This window comes from Triticum aestivum, chromosome 1D (assembly GCF_018294505.1).
Source record: "Triticum aestivum cultivar Chinese Spring chromosome 1D, IWGSC CS RefSeq v2.1, whole genome shotgun sequence".
Lineage (NCBI taxonomy): Eukaryota > Viridiplantae > Streptophyta > Magnoliopsida > Poales > Poaceae > Triticum > Triticum aestivum.
In genome coordinates, this window is record NC_057796.1 from 26,396,802 (window position 1) to 26,410,533 (window position 13,732).

Below are 13,732 nucleotides of genomic sequence, written 5' to 3' on the forward strand. Positions count from 1 at the left end.
AAGAAATCTGAACAGATCAGAACTTTTCATACTGGCGCAAGTTATTTAGTAATGTAGAATCAATCACGAACAATATCTAAAAATCAAGTCTAAATTAATTAACCTTACCTTAAATCACTCAATCACATTAATTAGAAAACAAATAATTGATTTTCAGAAAAATCACTTAATCACATTAACCTTACCTTAACTCAAGGATGGTAATCAATCTCCAAACAAAGGAAACAATACATCGAGGGAGCAGTAAATAAACTCCCTTTCTTATGACATGTATATGATCTTCCCTTCCCTCTCCGTTGTCGAGCGTTCTTGATTCTCGAGGCCGATGCTTGGGCTACGTCACTGGGTCGCGACGGTGCCGGTGGACGAGGACAGCGAGGCTGGCTGCCGCGGCACCGTGTTGGCCGCGGCCGGTGAAGGGGGCGAAGAAGGGCGGCTTCCCTGGCCGTGGCCCTGGGAGTTGGTGCGGTGGAAGCGGCACTTGAAGGACCTGGCGTGGGTGGCCGGCGCGCAGACCTACTTGGAAGCGGACCCGTGGCCCGCGCCGGACGGCGCCGACGCCGACCCTGGCCACCTCCTCTGCGTATTCTTGGAGCTGTGGCTGGCCGATTTACATGAAATTAATTTCCTCAGTTGTGGTGGCAAATATAATACACATAATCCATATTGTTATGCACTTGTGTGTGTGAAATAGATGGATTATGGTCCCGTACCCAATAAGATGGATATGTGTGTGTGTGTGTGTTAGAGAGAGAGAGGGAGAGGGGGAGAGAGAGTGAGGAAGAGGGAGGGAGAGAGAGTGTGTGTTAGGATTTGATGGTAAAAAAGGTCGCCAATGTCACTTGATATGTATGAGAATATTAATATTGAACTCTTAAAGTTAATGTGGCCCCGTTGCAACGCACGAGCGTTCTTCTAGTTTACCTTAGGATATGAATTACTTAAAATCTTTCAATATCCAAATCCACAGAAATTTTAGTGCCTATGAACTTGGGTAATACCTCTTTCCAGGTTTGTGTGACAGGCATGGTTTTTAGATCGTCAATTCGACTGAAAACTCGTGTTATACATCACTGAAATATATCCTTAGATTAATTGTCAAAGGAAGCTTTTAAGCATTTTTGTGGGTTTTTACGGGACCACTCAACATGAAAGTAAATGCGTAGATGAGCATTGCATTATATGCACTTTTCCCCTAGGTAGATAGGTACATCTAAATATTACTTTTAAAACTGGTGATCCATACAGTGGAATGAAAGGAGAAATTCGTGGAGAAATGGAGTGGGCGCAGACAACAGTCCAAACACTGTTCAATAAAAAAAATCCCAAAGAAGACGTAAAGCAGAAGTGAAAACCCCATTGTACCACCCCGCTGAATTCACGCATGCTCATGCGGCCCCGTTACTTATTCACCAGCGATGCATTCACCTATTTCCCCTTTCGCCCACAGTTCCATCGTTGCAGACAAACCCACCCTCCTCCCGTTGTATCTCACTCTTCACTCCTTCTCACCACATCCACGCCATACCCCTTTTGCCGACGCCGCTTCCAGATCTGGAGTGGCCACAGAAGCGCCGTTTGAGGGTGCGACTTCGCTCACGGCCATGGTGAATTCGACCGAGCCGCCGACCGAGCCCCCCTCCTCAAATCGCGCGATCGAAAGCAGCGTCGGGGAGGCGGGGGGCACTGCCGCGGAGGCTATGACAACGTCACTGAGTGCCCACCGCGAGGCGATGTCGTCGCTCTCGTCGACACTCAAGATGCCGGGGAGCCATCGGGTGCTGCGATATGCTCCCGTCAACTGTGCTGGTGAAGCCATCGCCCCGGCCATGGGCTCCTCCTCACAAGATCTCAACAAGGTCAGCCAGAGGCTACAACTCGGGCTCGGTGAAGTGATCGTGGCACCGGGTGTCGGCAACCCCAGGGACAACGAGTCCCCCGTGGTCACTGAGGCGGTTTCTCGGCAGCCATTGAAGGCGCACCCCCGCCGCCGCCGCCCTGCTATGTCATCCCACACGGACGCGGCAGCCGTGAGTGTGCCACCACAGGCGCCCGAGCGCAAGCGACGGTTGGTCCGCGCCGATGCGCTCGACAGGCCACGGTTCTCCGCGACGCTCTCCACGGAAGAGATTGAGGAAGACATATATGCCCTCACCGGCGCGTTGCCGCGCAGCCGCCCTCGCCACTGCCCACCCGCGGTGCAGAATCAGATCAATGTGAGATCCCGTTCCTCCTCTGCTCCCTCCCTCACTCCCCTTGTAATTTGAGCTCCCGTCGCTCCTCACCAGGGACCCATTTGTAATTCTATAAATGTTCTCATCCCCAGCTGCTACTTCCCGGTTCACGCTTATCGGAGATCAACGCGGAGTCCTACCGGGTGCCAGAGGATCGCTGACCCTCTCAACTCAACAAGCGTCGTCGCCCAACAGTAGGCAAGCAAAGTGAATTTGGCGATTACAATTCACATTCAGTTCATTGCTGCCATTGTGAGTTACATAATCCACCGATTAATTGATCACATAGAGTAAGAGTTGGTATGTATGAATCCCATCAGCAGACTAGTTGTAAGCAACGAGTGATGACTTGTCAGTGTTCTTTTTTATTTCGAGTTGTAGTAAGTGATATTCTGTTCCGTAGTAATAGTAAGTGATACTCTGTTCCATAGTAGCACCAGTGGTCGTTCGTAACTTTGGTATCATCAACGATTGGAAGGACGCAATGTGGTGTACTAGTAATTGCATTGCCATCGTTGGTCGAGTTAGTACGTTCGTTAACGTCCACCCCCTATTGCAATCTTAATGCCAGTACTGCATACAGTTTCTTGCTCTTCTTTCTCTGGAAGATGTTTTTGGTAGCTAACTGTGGTCGCGAGTGACAGTACTACTGGGTTGTGTTCTAGCTAGCCGACACATGGGCGTGGGGACCAAATGGTCTCGAAAACCCTGGCACTGCGTGGCCTTGGCAGTGGGCGCTGCACAGTTCGTCGTCTGTTCTTTGTGGGGCTGACGTGTCAAGAAGGTCCAAATAAGGTAATTGAATGACATGCACATCTCTAAAATCTGGGTGGTCCTTATCGTCGTCCTCGTGGAGCGTCCCATGATTTGGTGATGCAACACGGTTCATACGCTTTCTAGGTGTGTGGCCCGTGGATAGGCTCCGTCCATGCACATATTTAGTTTCTTGCTGGCAGTAGGCCCAAAAAGGTTACCTCTGAGCTGCTTATTTATTAGCAGATGTTAATATTTGGTTCATATCAATCATAAAACAATATACCTTAGTTGTGGGACGCAACATTGACATGCATGCATATGAAGCTGAAATAAGCTTAGACTACTCTTTATATCGTTTGGAGGTTCTTTCTATGATTCTAAACCCTATGGTTTCCATTCCTATGAACGCCATTCGGATAAAGGGAATGGTACTGGCAAAATTCATTTGGATTAGCCTCCTATATCTCAATTCCATGTGAATTTGAATATTGGCTCCAACCTCTTTTTAACAACCATCCATGTGGGATCAAGACGGTCATTCTTTGTTCTATCCGAGCGACTATTCCTATAGTTTTCATGTCTTTTGTGGCAATACTATATTTTGCACTCCCAAACTTGTCAGATTTATTTGTTATTCGCATTCCTAATACATATGATTAATCTCAATTCATTTATTGTCCATTCAAAATGATGTATTTCAAAAGAAATTTCTATGGAACTCGACCCAAAAGATTCATAGCACATTTCGAACCTAAAATAGGCGGCATAAATTTCAAATAATTTAGTCCCGAGTTAGGTAGCCCAAGGCTCACAAAGGAATCCAACTTCTGATCTTGCCCCTGAAAATTGGGGTAGAGAGTAAATTCTAGGCTATTTATCAATCTATGGGAAGAAGAGGTTAATGGTATATACAACCATTACATCTAATGTGTTCTCGCTCCTCATATCTCATAGTGTTCCCTCTCTCGGCCATCTACGACCTGCTTTCCCTCAAATTTGGCAAGATTTCACAACTCCAATTAATACCTAGCAGGGACATCTTGGTCCAAAATTGCTCTTTCTGCTGCCCGTGATCTTCATAAAAAAATGCGCCAAATGTTGATGGTTGGTGGGAATATAAGTTTTTGATGTGATATCCTCCTCATTTGGGAGATTAAATCTAAGGCCTACTTAGACAGAACAAACTTGTGCGAGAGTCTGTGATCTTGGCAAAAATTTGTGTGCCAAACATTGAGGGGTGGTGGGAGTTGTTGATGTGATATCCTGCTAATTTGGGAGATCAAATCAAAGGCATGTTTAGACATCCCAAATTTGTACAAGAGTCCACCATCCACAGTTCAATTATTAATCACCATAGAATTGAAACCACCCTAATACATTGATCTTTAAGACTTGTCGGTCATGTATGATAGCCGACCAGTGTTACAGTGCTAAATTATCACTAACCATTTGTTCTCCATGGCTGTAAGTGGTGACAATGTAAAAGATTTTGTGTATGTGCATATGAAATGGAATGTTGAAAATATAACTACGTGATGGTGTGATTTGTATTCATGTGCAACCCAAAGCTACTAGCCAGAAATGACATCACAGATCAGCCACTTCGATAGGGCCGGTCAGTGACAAGATTGTGCTTAGCACTAACCGGACGGCTCGTCGGTCATGAATCTCATCACAGACAGGCCAGCTAGCCCGTCAGTGACGATGAAATCATCATTGATGGGCCGCTAATGCGTCAGTGATGATACAATTTGGCTTGACAGTTCTATTTGGCGTTGTAGTAGTGAATATTACCTTGCTTCTCACCATCCTCAGCTACATATGGACATCATCTACGTGGTCTACATGCTCGCTCTCGACTCGGAGGAGTAAAAAAGGGAAACAACACCCTTTCTTAGCATGATGTATTTTTGCTTGTGATGAACCACAACCCATACGTTAATCGACGTCTTGTAGATTTATCTAGACCGTGGCATGTGTCCGTGCTTATACAGTAACATTTTCTGAATTATGGTACTTGTAATTAACTATATGATGTTATTTTAATTTGTCATTTTGCATAATCTTGTATACTTTCATTGCAACAACTTACATTTCTACAATTATTGTCTTGATATTCGCAACATCTTTGATGTAAAAATTGGATATTGAAGTTTAGCACTGTTATTTGCACAATCTTTGGGCAAAAATGGATTTTTGTTAGCCGCCGATAGATGAATATGAGTTTGGCTGTATAAAACCTTCTACCAAACTTTTTTTCATAGAAAGGGGATTTGGTAAGTTACGAGTTTGGGGATGGTTGTGCAATTGAGGGAACTGGGTGGGGGGGGGGGGGGACCTCCAAATCCTCTCCAATCCCCACTCGCCCATGGTTCCTGAAAACCTTCTTGCTAAATGAGGCCGAAATCTAGTATTGAGTTAATGAAAAGTTACTACTCCCTCCGTTCCCAAATATAAGTCTTTTTAGAGACTTCAATATGGACTACATACGGAGGAAAATGAGTGAATCTACACTCTAAACCACGTCTATATACATCCGTACTTAGTCCATATTCAAATCTCTAGAAAGACTTATATTTAGGAAGGAAGGGAGTAAGCACATTTATTAAATGGTACAGTCCACTATACATGGCATGGATTTTAAATAAATATATCTTACATAATGTGGCGCATGCCTCAGATACAATTGCTAACTTCCAATTGCACCCCTCATGCTCTAAACTTCGCACTCGAAATGGTTGTGTAGATAGAAGCAAGGCAGAGATGTGTCGTCCCTCAAACAGAAGATCACATGCGGAGGGTTAGGGCCGGTAGATGGTTTAATCAATGGAGTAGCAATGTATCCTGATAAACCTTCTAAATATAGATTTTAAGTAAATGATAGTTAACAATGCACATTTTTATTGGAAACTAGTGATTTTTATGCACCCTCTAATAGAGAAAAGAAGGAAATACTGCGTTTGTAAAAAGAAGTTCAAAAAAGTTCGTAAAGAAAGACAAAAATATATATTAAAAACTCTTTGCATGAAAAATATATAATTATTTACCTTAGGATATGAATTATTAAAAAATGTCAATAGTCAAAGTGACACAAACTTTAGTGCCTATGACAACAGGTATTTATGAAAATGTGTACTATCTCTATCGAGGTTTGTATAGCAGGCATGGTGTTTAGATCGTCAAATCGACTAGCAAAATGTGTGTTCTACGTCATTAGAATTATATCATTAGTATCATTGTGGAAGGAAATTTATAAGCATTCTTATGGATTTTTAGGGACCATTCAACATGAAGTAAACATGTAAATGAGCATTGCATTATATGCTGTTTTGCAATAAGCTAATGGGAACACCTTAACAACATTAAGAAATGGTGATCCATGCAATGGAATGGGAGGAGATATTCGCAGAGAAATGGCACACTCAACAATACATATCAAACAATAAAAGCAGATGGTTCTATAATTAAGTCCTAAAATAGTCATAAAGTAGAAGTGGAAACCCCATTGTACCACACACTGAACTCACACATGTGCATATGCCCCTGTTACTTATTGGCCAACAATCCTCCTCGTCTTATCTTTTTCTCCTCTCCTCACCACATCCACTCCATACCCCTCTTGCTGTCACCGCCACCAGATCCGAGGTGACAACAAAAGCGGCGGTTGAGGGTGCGACGCCAACGCCGACCATAGTGAACTCAGCGGACCTATCTCCCGTGGCTCCCTCGTCGGATCCCAACGCGGAGGAGGCGTTAGGGAGATAAGGGGCGCTGCCGTGGAGGCAGTGACGATGTTGTTGAGCACCCGTCGTGCAACACTGTCATCGCTTCCATCGACACTCAAGGCGTGGGGGAGCCAACGGGTCTTGCTGTGTGCTCCCATCAACTGCGCCAGTGAAGCCATCATCCCGGCTACAGGATCCTGCTCGCAGCAGCTCGACGAGGTCAGCCAGAGGCTAAAGCTCGGCCTCAGCAAGGTGATGGCGACATCGGGCATTGGCAACTCTATGGATAACGACTCCTCTGAAGTCACCGAGGCTGTTTCTCTGCGGCCGATGAAGGCGTGTCTACGCCGCTGCTACCGCCCTACTGTATTTTCCCACTCGGCCGCGACAGCTGCAGGCACGACGTCGTAGGCAGCCGAGCACGATCGGAGTTTGGTACGCGCTGATGTGCTCGACAGGCCACGGTTCTCCGCAACGCTCTCCATGGAGGAGATGGAGGAAGATATCTACAACCTCACTGGTGCTCTACCGCACAGCTGCCCTCCCCGCCGTCCCCCGACGGTGTAGAAGCAACTCGATGTGAGTTCACGTTCCTCCTCTGCAACCTCCCTTACTTCCCTTACATTCCATATTCTATCGCTCCTCCCGGGGGATCCATTGTAATTCCATAAACGTTCTTGTCTCTGGCTGCTACTTCCAACCGCGGGATATCAGAGATCAACGCGGAGTCCTACCGGGTGCCGGACGATCACCGACCCCCTCAACTCAACAAGCGCCATCGCCTACCAGTAAGCAAGCAAAGTGAATTCGACGATCACAATTCACATTATTCAATTCATTTCTACCATTGTGAGCTACATAATCCATCGATTATTTGGTCAGACAGAGTCAGAAATGGTATGTATAAATCCCATCAACAAACCACTTGTAAGCAACAAGTGATGACTAGTGTGTGATTTTTTATTTTGAGTTGTAGTTAGTGATATTCTATTCCGTAGTAGCAATGGTGGTTCATGACTTTGGTATCATCAGCAATTGGAAGGAAGTAATGTGGTGTTTTAGTAATTGCATTGCCCTTGATTTTCTAGTTAGCATGTTCGTGCCATCCCCTATCACAATCTTAATGCTAGCTAGTACCAACTTTAGTGCATATAGTTTCTTGCTCTTCTTCTGTAGAAGATGTTTTTGGTAGCTAACTGCCATGGCAAGTGCCTGTACTACTGTTTTGCGTTCTAGCTGGCTGGCAAGTGGGTCCGAGACCGAACGGTTTCGAAAACCTTGGCATCGCACGGCCTTGGCGGTGGACGCTATATTGTTTCCTGGTTCCTTGTGCGGCTGGCGTCCCCCGGTGAGGTAGTTGAATGACATGCACGTATCTAAATGCTAGGTGGTCTCTATCGTGAATCGTCACCCTGGAGCATCCTAGGTTTGTACACTCTCTGGGTGCGAGTGAGGCCGCACTAGTAGAAAAAGGGGCTTTCGTTCGGGCCTGGCCAGCCCATTAGTCCCGGTTCTGCCACGAACCGGGACCAATGGAGGCATTTGTCCCGATTCGTGAGCCCAGGGGGCCGGCCGGGGCCTCGTGGGCATTGGTCCCGGTTCGTCTGGGCCCATTTGTCGCGGCTCTTGGCACGAACCGGGACCAATGGGCCTCGCTCCTGGCCCACAACCATTGGTCCCGGTTCGTGGCAGGAACCGGGACAGAAGGATGGCCTTTAGTCCCGGTTCCAGCCACGAACCGGGACAAATGAGTTGCCTATATATACCCCATCGCCGGCGAGCAGAGCACTCCACAGTGCTCTGTTTTTTGCTGGCCGGGGAGGAAGGGCATTTGGGTGCTCTAGCTCACCTCTTATGCATGTGAGGTGTTCGATGAAATGCCCGAGCCACACTAGTTAAGCTTTCTCCTCTCGAAGCTCGACCTCCGAGCTCCATTTTTTCCGAGATTTGTCTAGGTTTAGCGGTCCGTCACGCCCCGTCCTCGTCTTCACCGCCGTCGATCGCCCGCGCCGATCTCGTCGCCGGCACCACCGTGGTGAGCCTCTTGTTCTTATCTTCTTTCTGAAAGAAAAAAATCTTACTTTAGATAGATACTTGTCTAATTTTCTTACTTTTGACACACATAATTATATATAATGCACGCAGATGAACCGGCAATGGATGTACGGTGACAGACACACCTCTGAGTACATTAAGGGCGTGCATAATTTTCTCGAAGTGGCTGAGGCAAACAAGCAGAATGGTTTTATGTGTTGTCCATGCCCTAATTGTGGGAATACGAGGTCTTACTCTGACAAGAAAATCCTTCACACCCACCTGCTTTATAAGGGTTTCATGCCACACTATAATGTTTGGACGAAGCACGGAGAAATAGGGGTTATGATGGAAGACAGCGAAGAAGAAGAGGACGATGACAACTATGTGCCCCCTGAATACGGTGATGCTGCAACGGGGGAAGCTGAAGATCAAGAGGAAGCTGAAGATCCAGAGGAACCAGACGATGTGCCCGATGATGATCTCCGCCGGGTCATTGTTGATGCAAGGGAAAAGTGCGAAAGTGAAAAGGAGAAGCTGAAGTTCGATCGCATGTTAGAGGATCACAAAAAAGGGTTGTACCCCAATTGCGAAGATGGCAACACAAAGCTCGGTACCGTACTGGAATTGCTGCAGTGGAAGGCAGAGAATGCTGTGCCTGACAAAGGATTTGAGAAGCTACTGAAAATATTGAAGAAGAAGCTTCCAAAGGATAACGAATTGCCCGACAGTACGTACGCAGCAAAGAAGGTCGTATGCCCTCTAGGATTGGAGGTGGAGAAGATACATGCATGCCCTAATGACTGCATCCTCTACCGCGGTGCGTACAAGGATTTGAACGCATGCCCGGTATGCGGTGCATTGCGGTATAAGATCAGACGAGATGACCCTGGTGATGTTGAGGGCGAGCCCCGCAGGAAGAGGGTTCCTGCGAAGGTGATGTGGTATGCTCCTATAATACCACGGTTGAAACGACTGTTCAGAAACAAAGAGCATGCCAAGTTGATGCGATGGCACAGTGAGGACCGTAAGAAAGACGGGAAGTTGAGAGCACCCGCTGACGGGTCGCAGTGGAGAAAAATCGAGAGAAAGTTCTGGGCTGAGTTTGCAAGTGACCCAAGGAACGTATGGTTTGCTTTAAGCGCGGATGGCATTAATCCTTTCGGGGAGCAGAGCAGCAATCACAGCACCTGGCCCGTGACTCTATGTATGTATAACCTTCCTCCTTGGATGTGCATGAAGCGGAAGTTCATTATGATGCCAATTCTCATCCAAGGCCCTAAGCAACCCGGCAACGACATTGATGTGTACCTAAGGCCATTAGTTGAAGAACTCTTACAGCTGTGGAATGGAACAGGTGTACGTGCGTGGGATGAGCACATGGGGGAAGAATTTGACCTAAAGGCGTTGCTGTTCGTGACCATCAATGATTGGCCCGCTCTCAGTAACCTTTCAGGACAGACAAACAAGGGATACCACGCATGCACGCACTGTTTAGCTGACACCGAAAGTATATACCTGGACAGATGCAGGAAGAATGTGTACCTGGGCCATCGTCGATTTCTCCCGACCAACCATCAATGTCGAAAGAAAGGCAAGCATTTCAAAGGCGAGGCAGATCACCGGAAGAAGCCCGCCATGCGTACCGGTGATCACGTACTTGCTATGGTCTCTAATTTACACGTAATATTTGGAAAGGGTCCCGGCGGACTAGCTGTTCCGAATGACGCTGAGGGACGCGCACCCATGTGGAAGAAGAAATCTATATTTTGGGACCTACCCTACTGGAAAGAGCTAGAGGTACGCTCTTCAATCGACGTGATGCACGTGACGAAGAACCTTTGCGTGAACCTGTTAGGCTTCTTGGGCGTGTATGGGAAGACAAAAGATACACCTGAGGCACGGGAGGACCTGCAACGTTTGCACGAAAAAGACGGCATGCCTCCAAAGCAGTACGAAGGTCCTGCCAGCTACGCTCTTACCAAAGAAGAGAAGGAAATCTTTTTTGAATGCCTGCTCAGTATGAAGGTCCCGACTGGCTTCTCGTCGAATATAAAGGGAATAATAAATATTCCAGAGAAAAAGTTCCAGAACCTAAAGTCTCATGACTGCCACGTGATTATGACGCAACTGCTTCCGGTTGCATTGAGGGGGCTTCTACCGGAAAACGTCCGATTAGCCATTGTGAAGCTATGTGCATTCCTCAATGCAATCTCTCAGAAGGTGATCGATCCAGAAATCATACCAAGGCTAAGGAGTGATGTGGCGCAATGTCTTGTCAGTTTCGAGCTGGTGTTCCCACCATCCTTCTTCAATATCATGACGCACGTCCTAGTTCATCTAGTCGACGAGATTGTCATTCTGGGCCCCGTATTTCTACACAATATGTTCCCCTTTGAGAGGTTCATGGGAGTCCTAAAGAAATATGTCCGTAACCGTGCTAGGCCAGAAGGAAGCATCTCCATGGGCCATCAAACAGAGGATGTCATTGGGTTTTGTGTTGACTTCATTCCTGGCCTTAAGAAGATAGGTCTCCCTAAATCGCGGTATGATGGGAGACTGACTGGAAAAGGCACGCTAGGAGCGGACTCAATAATATGCAGGGACGGGCATTCTTGGTCTCAAGCACACTACACAGTTCTACAGAACTCTACCTTGGTGACCCCGTATGTCGATGAACACAAGAACAGTCTGCGCTCCAAACACCCGGAGCAGTGTGACGACTGGATTACATGTGAACACATCAGGACTTTCAGCAGTTGGTTGGAAACACGTCTCAGAGGTGACACCACTGTTTGTGATGAGTTGTACTCGTTGTCCAGGGGACCATCTTCGACTGTATTGACTTACAAAGGATACGAGATAAATGGGAATACATTTTACACGATCGCCCAAGATCAAAAGAGCACCAACCAAAACAGCGGTGTCCGCTTTGATGCAGCAACCGAGAGGGGAAAGGACACATATTATGGTTACATAATGGACATATGGGAACTTGACTACGGACATGATTTTAAGGTCCCTTTGTTTAAGTGCAAATGGGTCAATCTGTCAGGAGGCGGGGTACAGGTAGACCCACAGTACGGAATGACAACAGTGGATCTGAACAATCTTGGGTACACTGACGAACCGTTCGTCCTAGCCAATGATGTGGCACAGGTTATCTATGTGAAGGACATGTCTACCAAACCGAGAAAAAGAAAAGATAAGGAAGCGAATACATCATACGATGAGCCAAAGCGCCACATAGTTCTTTCAGGAAAAAGGGACATTGTGGGAGTGGAGGGCAAGACAGACATGTCTGAAGATTATGAAAAGTTTCATGAAATTCCTCCCTTCAAAGTCAAGGCTGACCCAAGCATCCTGATAAACGATGAAGATTATCCATGGTTACGGCGCAATAAGCAAAGCACACAAGCGAAAAAAAGTGAAGACTTTCTCTCCACAACTATTATGATGATACCATGCCAACTTTCAACCTTTTCGTAGTTCATTTGAAATGCCTGTTGTAACAGACGAGTTTCCGTATGAAATCCTGATACTTCGAAACAGATTGTCCGTTTTGTACACGAAGTGCATCCAGTTTTTGCCGTAACCCTCTCTACTTTCTTGCACATGCTATGTGGGTGAAATGATGATACCATGCCAACTTTCAACCTTTTCAGAGTTCATTTGTAGTGCTTTTCAATTTCATGGTCTTATAGCTCAAAATAATCAGTAAATGCATGGAAAATAACAAATGAAGTCAGAAAGGGTTGAAAATTGATGATGTGGCTTTGAATGGTGCACTTTGAACACAGAAAAACTATGGAGTTCAAATAAGTTCTAAAAGATGAAATCCCTTTGTAACAGACGAGTTTCCGTATGAAACCCTGATACTTCGAAAGAGATTGTCCGTTTTGTACACGAAGTGCATCCAGTTTTTGCCGTAACCCTCTCTACTTTCTTGCACATGCTATGTGGGTGAAATGATGATACCATGCCAACTTTCAACCTTTTTAGAGTTCATTTGTAGTGCTTTTCAATTTCAGGGTCTTATAGCTGAAAATAATCAGTAAATGCATGGAAAATAAAAAATATCATAAAATAAATAAATAAGTAATTAGAAATAGAATAAAATAAACTTTAATAAAATATACAAGTAGAAACAAAATAAAATAAACTTTAATAACATAACTAAAATTATCAACATATTTTCTGTTCAAAACATTATAAGCAACCTCTAGTATTACTGAAACTAAAATTATATAAAATTGATGCAACTAAAATTATCAAAGTTTTTTCTGTTCAAAATCATTAAAAGCAAAAAGAATTTTCATAAAGAACTTTGTTTAGAAACTTTAATAGCAAAAAGAATTATCATAAAATAAAATAAATAAGTAATTAGAAACAAAATAAAATAAAATAAATAAATATTTTGTTGTAAGTAGAAACAAAATAAAATAAATAAAGCAAAAAAGAAAAGAAATAAACTGGAAAAAAAATAAAAAAGCCACCTACTGGGCCACCACGGCCTGAATACGACTAGAAACCCACCAATGGGCCAGGATTCAGGCCCGTAGAAGGCCCAATAGGCCCACAGGCAGATACAGTGTGTTTAGGCCCGAAAGCCTGCATTTGAGAGGAGCTCGAGAGGGCAGGGGGAGTGGGGCTTATAAACCACTCTCGCGCTCCCTCAGCTAGCAGAGGTGGGACTAAACTTTCGTGCCGCGATGCGGGCAGCACAAGGCCTTTAGTCCCGGTTGGTGCCACCAACCAGTACTAAAGGCGTACATTGGTACCATTTCATGCCAACAACCGGTACCAATGCGCACCCTTTAGTCCCGGTTTGTGCCACCAACCGGGACCAAAGGCCTCTGGTTCCCGCCCTTTAGGCTGCTGAAAAGCGACCTTTGATCCCGGTTGGTGGCTCCAACCGGGACTAAAGGGGTGCTTTGGTCCCGGTTGCTGCCACGAACCGGGACCAAAGGTCTGTCTATATAA

The 13,732-nt window shown here is 45.6% G+C and overlaps 1 protein-coding gene across 1 annotated transcript; it reads left to right on the forward strand.

Moving 5' to 3' along the window:
* Window positions 1-1,468: 1,468 nt before the first annotated feature.
* On the forward strand, window positions 1,469-2,628 carry LOC123163937 (uncharacterized). The gene is made up of 2 exons (XM_044581346.1): window positions 1,469-2,216; window positions 2,327-2,628. Exons 1-2 carry the CDS (start codon window positions 1,605-1,607, stop codon window positions 2,393-2,395), a joined length of 681 nt encoding a protein of 226 aa, XP_044437281.1. The 5' UTR covers window positions 1,469-1,604; the 3' UTR covers window positions 2,396-2,628.
* The last annotated feature ends 11,104 nt before the right edge of the window (window positions 2,629-13,732 follow it).